The 13,809-nt window shown below is 42.8% G+C and overlaps 1 protein-coding gene across 3 annotated transcripts in view; it reads left to right on the forward strand.

Moving 5' to 3' along the window:
* Positions 1–13,809, forward strand: part of PEPD (peptidase D) — a 126,691-nt gene that overhangs the window by 76,593 nt on the left and 36,289 nt on the right. For all 3 annotated transcript variants that reach the window (XM_069868512.1, XM_069868514.1, XM_069868513.1), the window contains one exon: positions 3,312–3,389. In XM_069868512.1, the coding sequence (XP_069724613.1) occupies positions 3,312–3,389 (78 nt within the window). The remainder of the gene's footprint in view (positions 1–3,311; positions 3,390–13,809) is intronic.

Below are 13,809 nucleotides of genomic sequence, written 5' to 3' on the forward strand. Positions count from 1 at the left end.
CATTATTTAAATCACAATGGAAATATTTGCTGGTTTAGCTAATGGTCAGTGGGTTTTCTTTACATGTTCTTGATGCAGAGCTAATAGCTGCATAGATTGTAAATTTTGATGCTTGGTTTAGCCCAGTTCTTAAAATACTGCTGACATTCCTCCTCTTTCTTCTAAACATTTGTTTTCAGGGTGTTTTCTGATCTAAACTGTATTTTAGGGCATCTTTCCTTTCATAGTAATCTGAATCTCTTCCTACTGTTCGCACTCTCAGTGGTGTTAATTTGCAGCTTTTCTGCCTCTTTGTGCAAGTCTTTCTGTAACAAACACTGGCACTAGTTAGAGGCAAACTATTAAAGGAATAAAAATTGGTGCAGAGCAATCTCTTGGAGAATTTTTCAGGTTGGCTGCCTGAAGGCATGGATCACTTCCATGGCCTACTCCACACTCACTCTAACAGATCTGTGTCTTTCCTGAATTTATCTTGGGACGATGGGAAAGACACTTCCTAAGAAGAGGATTGGACTTGCACCTCTGACAGGCACAGACTGGAGGTGTCTCCACATCAGTGTTTCAGTTTGCCCAGCAGTACATGGCTGGAGCGACATCTCCCCCTGGTCCCCAGCTGTGAGGCTTTGCTCAGAGCCAAGGATCACTCCAGGAGTGCAAGTACTGGATTTCTTTTGGGTGAAAAACAGCTGAGAGAGCTTTTAGGAGCAGGTCTGCTGCACCTTGATTGCTGATGGATGTTCAGCCCAGGGAGCTGCTCAGACCTGGTCCCAGGTGAGCAGACCTCCTCACCCCAACCACTCCAGACCAACAAAAAACCTGAAATGCATACGATGTGTATATCTGGTCCTCAGCACCAACTGCTCTCTGTAGTACGATCCCATTTACGTGACAGAGCCAAGATGTGCGTGGCAGATAAGGAGTCTCAAATGCCAGGGAAGACTGTGTGCTGCTCGCTGCTTCACCACCGGAGCTGAAAACCAGATTTTCCACGCATCTCCTGTAACAGTTGGTGCCAAACCTTACAGAAATATTTTGTAAACGAAAACTTTAACATTAAAAATGTGCAAAAGTAGTTCCCCGTCCTTGTATTTGCAATGTCTATTGTTGAAGGCATTTGTGCAGGGCTTGTATTTGAGTGTATGGCTTGTTTACGCAGCCGGTGTGTTCTGTGACAGCTAGGGTGGCAGCGTATGATGATAAGTAAAGGAGCCATCTGCAATCTATTAGCGTGGAGTCATGCCCCCAAGCTTCATGCTAATTTCTTAAAAGTTGATCATAAATATATTCATGTGCTGTTTGCTTCTCCTGCCTTATCCACATTTTTATAGGGAGATAAGGAATAGCATCTGCCACTAAAATCCTGGCAAACTGCTTTGGAGTGCGTGTTTATGCAGGCCAGGTGTTGGGGTTTTGTGTTTTGCCTTGAACACCAAGCATGTGGGTTCACAAACAGCATCATGTGTGGCACCAAGGTCATTCCAGCTGCTGCTGAGTGCTGCCTCCGCGGAACCACAGCCCCCCACCTGGGAAAGAGTTCTCCAGTCAGGAAACGATGCTGCTTGCCCTCGTCATGCTGATGGTCCAGCACAGAGGTAGGAGCAGTCTCCGCTGCTGTTACCTGCACGGGAAAGGTGGCGGTGGAGGCTGGAAACACGATTCCTGCTGTACGAGGTGCCTGGCACAGAGGGCCCTTTTCTTTTTTGCATTCCATTGCCCCGTTATAGATTTTGTTTTCAGACTAAGCAAACTAAGTTTGAAAGTATCCTTGCGTGGAAAACTGGAATTGTGGCCAGAAGTAACTGTTCCACTAGTGTTCAGGAGCCAGGACATCTCAGATAGAAGCTCACATCTGTCTTCATCTTGTGTGCAGGCTTTATGGAACCAGTTCTAGTTATATTCACAATTACATAGGTTCCCAGTCTAGGCAGTAAAAAGCAGCCAGGGAGTAGCCGGTTGTAAAACTCTGCTTAAGCCATTGGGCCAGCATCACAAAACAAATTTGTTGCAGCCTTAATTCTGATTTAAGAACTTTATTTTTTCTCTTTGGAGTGTGTATAATTTTAAGAAAAGTGCTTTGTATTGGAAACAATTTTCATGATTCTGAAATATTGTCCTTCACTCTCTTATTACATAGTGATTCCTAAATACTAAGAAGTACTTAACAATCAAAACTTGTTGCTTTCAAAATGTTAACGTGATCCAGCCCTTTAGAGAGCCTTCAGAAACCTAATGTGGCATCTACTTTCTACCCATAATCATTGCTCATGGAGTTATTACGTTTGGATGACCAATGAACTGTTAAACACCTAATGGATCACACATACTTAATGTGTTTTGAAGGTGATGTCTTTTTGGGTACAGTGCAGGTGTGCTGTTTGTGTAATTGCGTATATCAGAAGACTAATACGGGAGGTGTTCAGATGGCACGTTTACTCCAGATACAACGAAACCTTCATTGAAATTGAGCCGTAGATTCCTTTCACCTAAGATATGAAGCTGTTCCATCAGTAGACAAGAGAGCATGTCAAGGCCAAATATGGGTCACCACGTGGATTGTGGAGCTTTGGAAGTGCAGACCACGGGTCCATCTTTCTCTGGAGATTTTTTTTTCCTGTGAATCAGCAGTTTAGTCTGAAAGGTTTCCAGAAATAGGAATCTTTTCTTTGTAACATGATTTTTAATAAGACTAGAGTGACAGTCCTTGTGCCTGTTGTTGCTGCTGGTGTGGTCGCTGTGAATGCTCCCGAGCAGCGTGCGCTGTCTCTGCTCCAGCAGGGATCACGCATAGCCGTGCCAGAGGTGGACAGCTGAAATTTTCCAGTCCCAGTGACTTACAGAGCATTTCAAACATGTCAGATTTTACTGCAGTCAAAGTTAGGTTTTGATGCCTTAGAATATTTAACCTCAGATAGGGGAACATATCACTTAGTAATTAAAAGAATTCCAGAAGGTAATAAATAGGTATACGCTGAAAAATTACTCTTGCATAATTGCTTCCTTAACACTGTTATAGATGAGGGAAATATTTATATGAGCTGTGCCAAGTTCTTTCTGCAGAAAGGTCATCTCTTACAGCTGGAAGAGGAAAATGCCCATTCCATACCCATTTCTGCTGAGCAAGCTGCAGGGTTTGCTCCTGCAGTCCACACCAGGGCAGGGCCTGTGGCAGTTCTCATGGACTGCAAAATTTTAGACTTGGTGTAGGAATGCCCTGATGTTTATAATGTTTGATGGTTTTGATGTTCTTTCTCATATTGTGTGTTAATGCTGCTTCTTCCATTAATTTTGTGTATTTCCTTTTCTCCTGTCAGTGGGGAAAACTCGTCTGTTCTGCACTACGGCCACGCTGGAGCCCCAAATGATAAGACTATTGAAGACGGAGACTTGTGGTAAGTAAAGGATTAGGGTTCGTTTGATATTTGTGTTACGCTACTGCTGTTTCCATACATGCATTGTATGTACTCTTGGACTTAATTAGTAAAATGATGGCTGCATAATAATTGAAGTCTAAGTCTTTTTAGACTAGCATCTGATCTTGTGTGCCAAACTAGTCTGGTTTCTCCCAAAGGTCCTGCGTACCTTGAAAGGGAAAAGAGGTTTTTTTCAAACACTTCTGTGCCAAAGGCCCTTACAGTTCAGGTTAAGAAGTGGCTGTATTCTGTGTACAAGGGCAGCAAAAATTGGCACCTGGATTTGGTCTTGAACCTCAGATCCAAACCTCAGCTGTGATGGCAGGGTGGAGAGTTGAGAACGTGTCAACTGCTTTTAAAGAATTGCTTCAAGTTGCAATATGGGTGAGATCTTCCAATGCTTACGTGCAGCCAGACACCCAGCCTGAAAGTAGTAGACTTTTGAATGTGTGAGGGGTTCAAACTCATCTCGGTTCAGGTTAGGGCAGGGCGCTTCTGGTTCTGTATTGTACATTCAGTATTTCTGAAAAGATTTTGCTTACAGTTTAGCATTGCTTGATACAGTTGTAAACACCATAAATTACATGTCTACATGCTTTATAATATCGCTGCAGGTAAAAGCAGGGGGAATGAAAGCACCAAATATGTTGTTAGAAATGGAAAGACGAACCTAGTAGTGTGGTGTGTAGCATATCAGAATACAGCTTTTGTTCTTCGCCTCCTAAGACTCTGGTCAAAAAGCCAGCATTTAACAAAGTAAAGAACTCATTCTGGAGGAGTTAATCACTGACATTCCATGGAGGATGTTTATTGAATCCTTCTGTAGGACATGCAAAAAGGGCGCAGGTATGTATTTTCACAGTTGAATGCGAAGATGGGGAGGAAAGTGAATTAGTATTATCATAGTTAAGCTGAAAAGCCGTTACGGAAAACAAATTCAATTTCGGAAGTAACAAAATATGCCTTGTTGTCTAATGATCTGGCCACATCTGCAGGTGCTGCAGGGTGAACTTACTGAATTAGAGCAGGTCTAGAGGAGGCCACGGAGATGATGAGAGGGCTGGAGCACCTCTGCTGTGAGGACAGGCTGAGAGAGTTGGGGTTGTTCAGTCTGGAGGAGAGAAGGCTGCGGGGAGACCTGAGAGAAGGCTGCGGGGAGACCTTAGAGCAGCTTCCAGCACTGAAAGGGGCTCCAGGAAAGCTGGGGAGGGGCTCTTGATCAGGGAGTGCAGGTATAGGATGAGGGGCAAAGGTTTTCAGTTGAAAGGGGACATTTAGATTAGGTCTTAGGGAGAAATGTTTTGCTGTGAGGGTGCTAAGGCCCTGGCCCAGGTTGCCCAGAGCAGTGGTGGCTGCCCCATCCCTGGAGGGGTTCAAAGCCAGGTTGGATGGAGCTTGGAGCCCCTGATCCAGTGGGAGGTGTCTAAATAGCTTTGACTTATTATCTTGTTGTCTTTGTCTAGATCATAGGCCATGATGGATTTTTAATCAGGCGGGACACACCAACACGACACTGTATTGGCTTTGGCAAAAAAAAGGAATTTCATTTATGTAAAAGACACTCATTCTTCACACTTAAAAATAGTGATTTGGAAAAAATCTTGAGCTAGGGTCCTTCAGCAGCACAAATCGTGGCACGGCACTGTCTGGGGCGTTACTGTCTGCTTTTACAGATTTCTAAACCAGGTGTGGATGAATACAGAACGGGATAGGAAAATGACAGGATGCTGATTTGTATCTCTGTTAGACTTTGTGTATCTGGCTCTCAATTAAGCTTTTTAATAGCTACTGGGAGCCCTCTGTTGGATGATTTTAGGAAGTCCTGAACATAAGGGAAAAATGGCTTTACTTTTGGTTTGAGTGTTTTAAGGGTTATTTCTGCTTTTGCCAGTAGTTTAGTATAAATCTAATTTAACGATTCCTATACTTGCGTGTAATAGAATTGGAAGATTGGGTACTTGGTATGATTTTTATTAAATTATTTAATAGAATTTCTTGTCTTTTCTTAACATAATTTAGAGGTTATGAATAACATCCATGGGTTTTGCAGCACTGTGCTGTTCAGGTTTTTTATGTACGAAGCAGTGCAGTGCAATGGGTGTCAGTAAATAAGTCAACAAAGCACCTGAATATTAGAGAAAACACATTTGGAAGATTAATGCTTTGTTTGTTTGAAACGCTCAAGTGCTTGCATTGTTTGCTTTTTTAAAAATGTAAGTTCTGAGGATTTGGTACAGCTTCTGTACTGAACGATCTCAGTGCAAGAAAAGGGCTGTAAATAGAATTCCTGACCCCTGTTAGCATGGGCTGTCTTGCTAAGCAGGGCTGTCATTTTCAGCCTGCTAAATATTAAGAACAACATAGCTAATTTACACAAAGCGTTATGATTGACATAAAAGAAATCAATATTTTAGGGAAGTTTAGGTATTAAGTAGATGTGTGCTTTTAACTGATATTGATATTAAAGGTAAATATTGCAGTAACAGCAAGACTGCTTTATGTGAATAATTCCTGTACTGTAACACCCATGTGGTGAACGTGTAAATATTGTGATTGATGTGGTCTAAACCAAACAGTATTCCTAAGCAAGAGGCTGTTGTCTCCATGGTCAAAAAGGTCACTCAGGTGAGTGGGTAGGCTGACCACCCTTAGGAATTGCAATTCTAGGCACTTGACCCTTTCACTCGGTGTTACCTCTAAGTTAAATCTTCTACCAGGAACGCTGCAAATCACAGCCTGCAGTGATGATGTACAGCCAGGCTGCTGAACAAATACTGATTTTTCTTCTGTCACCTTAAGCCCGTGACAGCTTGGATTGAAACTGAACCCTAGGCTGAGGTTTACTGCATCATCCCCAGGAATTGCATTACTCATCATGTGCCAAGACACCTGCTGGTTCTGCAGTGCCGCTGTAACTGCGTTTTGTGTTATGAAAAGGGGAGTCCTAAGGGAAAGGGCTTGTAGTTTGCAGTCTTCTGCCCCGTAACATGAGAACCTCCATCAAGGCCAGAGCCACAACATAACCAAGCCAGATTTTGCAGGGGTTTTTGAGCCACCTTCCCCAGCCTCCCAGGCCAGTTTGGATAACCAAAGCTCTTAGTTTGGTGGGGAGTAGAATGAAATTAAAGTTTGCTACTCCAGAAGAAAACTATCCAAATAAGTTCAAGGAGCAGTGATCCAACTTCCTGCTATGCATAAACTCAGAGCAAATCAGCACCCGAGGCTCTTGTCCACAGAACAGCTTCCCCTGCATTACTTGTTCACCTGGGCATGTGTCTCATGATCCTTGCGATCTCTTCTTTTGCAGCTATTTTGCTTTTGTTCGCACTGGGGAAAGAGACTGGTTCAGTGGTTAGAGGGCCCTTGTGGGAGACAGAAACCTCTGGTTTCAGCTCTCCTCAGATTGATCTCTGACTTGGGCTGGAAGCTACAACTTGACCCTGGGAAATAGCATCCATGAAAAGTTCAGTCGAGGCTGATGTGTTTCTGTGATACGAGTTGGTCTCAACAAACTGACATCTGCCTTCTACTATGAAAGCATCTGCTTTCTTAAAAGTTAGGGAAACAAATCCCCTTGGGTCCTCCTTCCCATCTTCTGCCCTTGCCCTACCAGGGCTGTCAGGGAAGGAGAAAACTGCCCATCAAAATAGAGAAGGTGCAGCAGCAGATGCCTGTGGCACGGCAAACGTCTTTTCTTACCTTTGTGGGTTTGTTGTAGGAACCATTGGAGGTGCTGAACCCAAAGTGTGTGCTTTACATTTTGATTTTGAGAAGGTATTCAGGAAAATGAGTTTGTTGCATTCGATTTGCTGCCTAGCGGTTCACACAGGCTGCTTTTGTGGATTCCCAGCATCGCTGTGCACCGGAGGCACGTTGGGAGTTGATTGTTTTATTGCAGTGGATCAGCAGGGCTCCTGCTATGTTTGACAAGTAGAAAATGCTTCTATGATCTTAAAATAAAGACTGATTCTTCATGATGAGGCTCACACTTAAATAATAGGAATGCGAGGTAGTAAACCTGACCCTGGATGTCACTGAAATAGAGATGATTATTATCTGAGAGAGGGTTTTGCAGGCATCACAAGTTACAGGTCTCGGTCTTTCTAAGGCATCTGACAAATGTGTCTCAGTGAAAGTTCAGCGCTTGCTGAGCACCGTTTATTGGCAGGGTCACTGACCCCCAAGCACTCAATGACATTTTTGGGAGTTAGTTGATCCATTCTGGCTTTGCAAAATACTGAAAGCCACCGTCTATTCTGCTGAAGTGCTCAGCACTTTTAACATCTTGAAATATCCTCCAAAGTCACGATGTTAGCAAAGCCATGCTGGATGCATAGCACGGTCTCCTTTGCTCACACACGGGAAGGTCCTGGCCAGTGGCTGGGCTCTCTCTGCATCCCAAGGAAGTTGGTGCATCCGCCTGCGGGTCCAGGGCAACTAACGGGGGATGCTGGTCCTCCCTGGAGCGATGGCCAGGGTGCAATTTCTGAAGAGGGATTGGGTGAAAGCATAAATAAGGGGAGAGCTGCAACAACTGCTTGTGAAGTGCAGCAATGCTCAGAGAGAGGGGCCGTTGACCTTGTATTCACAGTGGGCCTATCTATTATTTATAAAATAAAACTAACTTCAGAAGTCTGCATGGAAGCAGGCTGGATCATCAGATGATGTCTTTCATTTTCACACCCTCAGATTTAAATGAAAGCATTGAGAAGAGTGCAGTATCCTTGGAGAAGGAGGATATTCCCTGCTGCAGCAGCTCACAGCTACCTGCTGGGGCTGGCAGTAAACCAAGTTGTACCTGAAAATGCTTTTATTGCTTTCAGGTACCAGAATTTAAGCGGCAGGGAAGTTTGTTAATGGTGCAAAGTCAAACCTGTCCGATCATAAAAGTGCAGTCTTAGTAACTCCAGATTACATATCTTGGCTATGTTAACAGGTGTTGTTGTTTGCTGAGTTTAATATTAGAGTTAGGGACTTGAGAAGCAGTCTAGTATTCCAAAAAGACTTTATCAGAATGATTTAACTCTGAGGAGTATTTTTGTTTCTATGTCTTTCTTAATCCTCATTTAAATTTAAGGCATCAGAATAATATTGACAGCAGGGGGCACTAAAATCAGTGCTGGCTTGAAGGAGATGATGCTTGGCTTGTGTTTCAGTTCTGGTAACGTGCTGCACTTGCAAAGACACAGCAGCCTTCCAGGAGCTGCCTTTATGTGCTGACATGCGTTCTGCTCAAGTTGTGTAAGCTTGGGTTTGCTTCCTTCTGTCTGGCACTTGTATATACCTTTAAATTCTCTATTATTATAACTTCTGGTGCTGTCCAGAGATCCTGTTCAACTTTTACTGCTGTTCCTTTTGTCGTTTTGGAAGCTTTGTACATCATAGGGAGTTTTTCTTGACTGCAAGTATGGGTCATTGCGGAAGGTTCTGGGTGAGAGAGAGGGAAGATGCTCAGTGCTTGGGGATTTTTATTTATTAATTACTCAACAGAGAGGAAGGGCAGTTTTCAGGCTTCTTGGAGTTGTTGGTCACTCTGAGGTGTGTGAATAATACTGCAAAAGAAAGTTACTTATTGCAAGGACTGGTCAGATTCAGTAGTTCATGGTTATTCATGAAAGTCAAGCCTCTTGTTAGGTAAACTAGAAGTTACTTTGCTAATTTTACTTCTCTGATCTGAAATAATAATATATGGTTTTCTCCAATCAAAATATTTGCCATTGTCCTGGCTGTGTATACTCTGTGCGTTTATCTCTTCTATGTACACTCAATATGCGTGTGCAGTGCACATATTGCATTGACACTGTATCAGCATATTTATCTTAATATTATATGGTATTTTTTGTAGAAAGTGCAGTATTCTCTCTTGTGCAGGAATGAGTAAGTGTGTAATATAAAAAGACTTTTTATGAGTACTGAGCAGCTATCATTTATTTTGGGGAAGTGCTGAGAAGACTTTCAAGATGCCAGCTAAAAGACTTAGGTGAGCTTGAAAAAAGTTCACTGCAAAAGATGATTGCAGTGTGCTGTGACTCTTTTCCAAACTCTGTTTTGGAATTTACACTGTTCTATCAAGTTCTGCGACGCTATTGCCAACCTATAAGCCAAAATTCATTTGTCCAGGTGGGGGCAATGTTGCATTAAAAAGCAGGAACTGACCAAGCTTTTTGCATCAGATAATAGAAATCCTCCCTTTTCCACCCCAAGTACTTCATTGCCTGCTATTAAAACAATTTATCCTACGGAACAAAATATTGTGTTTATTACTTCTTGAAAGTACTGCTTTTAAGATCCCAGGATATTAATGTGTCAGATGTAAATGCTCGACTATTTTGTGTGGGTGAGACCAGTATTTTTGTTTGGCCTTGTGCATTTTTCATGCATTTTGAAGTTTGGTGCTGTAATAATATGCAAAAATGATGGTTAGCTTTAACCTTCCAGTCTACAGTTTTGAAACAACTTATTGTTAGTTATGGTTTTGTTTCTAATAATAATCCAAAGTACATTGCTACTACTTACTGGCTGATTGCAAAATCAACTGGCTATCCATTTCTTAAATAATTCCTTTGGCTCAATTCCTTTGGTTTGATTAATATTTACTATTTTCATCAAGTGTAGGTATTTTACTTTTTCTTATACCTATAATTTTATGCTAATCTTGAAAAATTGAATTTGATTAAAAAGAGAAAAATATATTTGCTAGAATTAACAATAATTTTGCTCTAATTGAAGATGCATTCTGTTAGTAGTGATTAATTCAGGCTATGAGGTTGCCTGCTGCCAGAAATTTATAACCCTTTTAACCCAAGCAGGGGTTGCTAAGTATTAATAACATGTTTGCTGTAACAAATTTTAGCTTTTCTTTAAGTGCTGTGTTATGGTCTGCCTCTTAATTTTATGCTTTTTATAGTGTATGTGAAATGTCTTCTTAATTGTCACCTGTAGATGAGTTTTATCTGCTGTAGTCCAAAAAAAAACGAGAGCTTGAAGTTGCTTAGGCTGCTGTTGGACTGATTTGGGTGTTTGTCTCTTCGAGGAAAACAAGCAGAGTAAAACCTTGGGGTTTTTAATAGCAGCTGATTTACCATTGGTCATTTATAAATGCCATTTATTGCAATCCAGTTTTTATGGTGGTCTTTGTTAGTACAGGCACACGAGAAGTATAGAAGTACTTTTGATGGATGTTGCTTACCTTGGATGGATTTCAGTAGCAAAATCTTTCTCCTTGCCCTTGCTGTGGGGAACTCAATTGCAAAGGCCAAAACACAGTTTTGGAGGGAGTCTGCCTGGCTTTTAAAACACTCAGAAGGGAGGGACAGTCAGTCTCCAGCGCACCCTCTGTGTATCCCCCCCAGCCAGATGTTCAAGGTAGTGTTGTGGATTCTCTTGTGTCTCTTCCGAGAACCGCTTGTTCCCCATGGTGGAGGCAGGATCTTACAAAGCCAGGGCCTCAGGAGGAGTCCTTGGAGTGTTGTTGTGCTCCACGTCTGGGCTGAGCCCATTCAGGACAAGAACATTTCTGGTTTCAATTGTACTTTGCCATACATACTTTTGACTTGAGGTGCTGCCATGACGAGTAGGTATTTCTTCTGAATAGGAACTAAATGTTCTTACTGGCAAAATAGCATGCTTGGCTAGGCAATGGGCAGCCTCCTTTTCTGAAATACTAGCTGCTGCCTTCGTTACTGTGCACTTGGCTTGAATGCTTGGACCAGTCTATGGAAAGGCTAACAACTGTCTTGTCTGTCTAAATAACGAAACAAACCTGCACCATCGGACACTGGCCCCGTTTTCACGATGGAAAAACTTGGAAGTGTTTACTGACATGGACGTGTGTGTGTGAGTGCACACATACACACATAAGAAAATTTGACAGTATTTACAGTAAAAAATCAATCAGGAAGGTCTGACACTTCACCTACTCCTGTGATCCCTGGTGGTTGTTTGTCCAGGCTGGGGAACACAGGTCAGTGTACAAAACAACTGCTGAAAGCAAAGGCTCTTAAGTCCAAATGCTAGCAGCTAAGAACATTGGCCCACCTTCAGGAGATACCTTCCACTTCTCAGTACTCATCCAGAAATGGTTTAATAAACTGCAAGATTTTAGTACCTTGAAAACACAGCTGTGTTCTTGTTGCCTGGTGCTGGCATCTCCTGTTCCAGGGAGAAGCTAATGAGGATCACTCTTCTCAGTTTGATTGGGAAGTACCCTGCTCCCTGTACAGGTTTCTCCTTGCACCCTCCCTTCTCTTCCCTGCTGCTCTGATATCCTTGCTCTCGGTTTGAGCAAGTCAGCTGGAGCCATGACTGCCCCGATACCTTCTTTCCGACGGGGAGGCTCCGAACTGCTAGGAACTGGCCAGAACTTGGGGTTTGCCACCATCTCTGTTAGGCTGACTTTTCAGCAGAGAATTGTTTGTGCTAAAGAGAGTGCTGTTGCTTATTAAATATGCCAATTAAAAAGAGCGCAAGCTCGCTCTATACCATATCGGATTGAAGCTGGTTGCAGCAGGGCACCTCTTAAAAAAAGGACAACCTCCTTCCATGCATGGTAGATCTTTACACTGTGTTGTTGGGATTTGTGGTGTTATCTTATGCAGTGTTGCTTTTTAAATTGATAACTCTTGGCTAGTCAGAATGCAAGAGGATGAAAAAGTGCGTGTCACTTAACTCTCCATTTTTTTACTTGTCATATCATTTACTATAATTCATTCTTGTGGTCTGCTGTTAAACCGCCCTGTTTCCAAACCACTTGGCGTGTTTCCAGGGATGTATCTCATAGAAATGCTCATACCTAGTCCCCTTAAGCTTGAAATTGCCTTAGAGGTGTTTAAGCAAACAAATGGTCAGGTTTTGTTGGTGCATGAGTACAGTGAGATTTCATTGCTGCGTGAAGTGCTCTGTTGTCTCTGAACTCGGAGCAGAGAATGGCAAGATCACACAGAATAAAATCTCCAGCTGGAGATGACTTGTTCTTGCTGCAATATGAGGAGGAAAAGGTTGTGGGTACCTTTATTGCTGTTGTCCTAGGACTGGGCTGGCAGCAGTTCATCTGTGTGGTTACTCATAGTTATGTTGGTTAATAATGGCTCAAAACTCTAAAACCTCAGTAAACGTCGCTGAGTAAAGTGCATCACTGTCCATACCTTTAACCTGAGGTACGAGGAGGGCACGGTGAGATATGGCAATAGCAGTTTTCTAATTGCTGGTCTTGCAAACCCACTCGGGGAAAGGGAAGGTTTTATCCTGAGAAGCTGGGGAGGATGTGGGCTGTGACACTGAGTACAACCCCGTGCCAGAGTGCGTGGCAGCAGGAGGAAATCCAGCAGGGTGTCGCCATGGTCCTCGCTCTGTGATGTTAACAACTGCAGAAGAATACTTTGATTTTGTAGCTTTTGTGAGGAGATGCAGTTCCGAGTGTACAGATCTGTGGAGCAGGAAGGTCACAGCTTAATGTGTTGGCTCATGGGAGCAGCTCTAGGCTTCTCAAGAAATGCCTGTGAGAGCTTGTCTTCGGGTTGGGTTGGTGGTTGGACCATAAAGATCCATACTCATGGCTCCAATATCCCAAATAAAGCATTGCTTCCTATTGTGATATTGACCATAATTTGCCTCATTACCTGACAGTTTCAGATTATTTGTCAATAAAAGTGTCAGTGAGCCTATAAAAGTAAAACGCATGCTTAGAGGAAGATGAGGCTTTATTTTTGAAAAGATGGTATGCAGTGACTTTATGAAGGAAAGAACCACGGTGGTTTACAGTGCGCAGCTTTCAAACCTGCACTGTTGGACAGGGTGTTCTGTGATGCTTCACAGTCAGAGGTTAAGAAAGCTAAAATCGATATCAAAATGTCTATTACTTTTATGGCTCGAAAGCCAAAAATGTAACTATAGATTTGCGTTTTGTGGTGCCATTATTCTGTGAAAGTAACACAGCCACAGCTTATTCGTCTGTGTGGTTTCAGAGGGACAGGAGGGGAGAAGAGCTTTTGCTCATCGTGTCGTGTTTCAGTTGCAGCACAGACTTACAAACCTGTAGTCACTTTAAATCAACAGGACTTGAAAATACCTTCTCCAGATTCCCGTCCTGGGTTCCTGCACAGGGTGCAGAGCCCTGTCGCTGTCAGAGGTGTTGGGAAGGGCTGAGAAGCTCCTTTAAGGAGAGGCAGGTCCGGGCAATCCTTTCTGCAAGGCTGTGGCGTGGGACATGTGTTGCTGCTTTTTTTCAGATTGATACCAGTTTGTGTACAAAATGATTTTCAGCTGTAGTGTCAGCCCATTTCCAGGTGGAAGGAACGAAATGCTCTCAGGCATTTTTGAAGGTGACTTCTAAAAGATATGCAGAAGCCCACTTTTTCTTTGGTGCTGTTGGCTAACCTATTAAAGATAGGTCAGCAAATCC

This window comes from Phaenicophaeus curvirostris, chromosome 14, assembly GCF_032191515.1.
Source record: "Phaenicophaeus curvirostris isolate KB17595 chromosome 14, BPBGC_Pcur_1.0, whole genome shotgun sequence".
Taxonomy (NCBI): domain Eukaryota; kingdom Metazoa; phylum Chordata; class Aves; order Cuculiformes; family Cuculidae; genus Phaenicophaeus; species Phaenicophaeus curvirostris.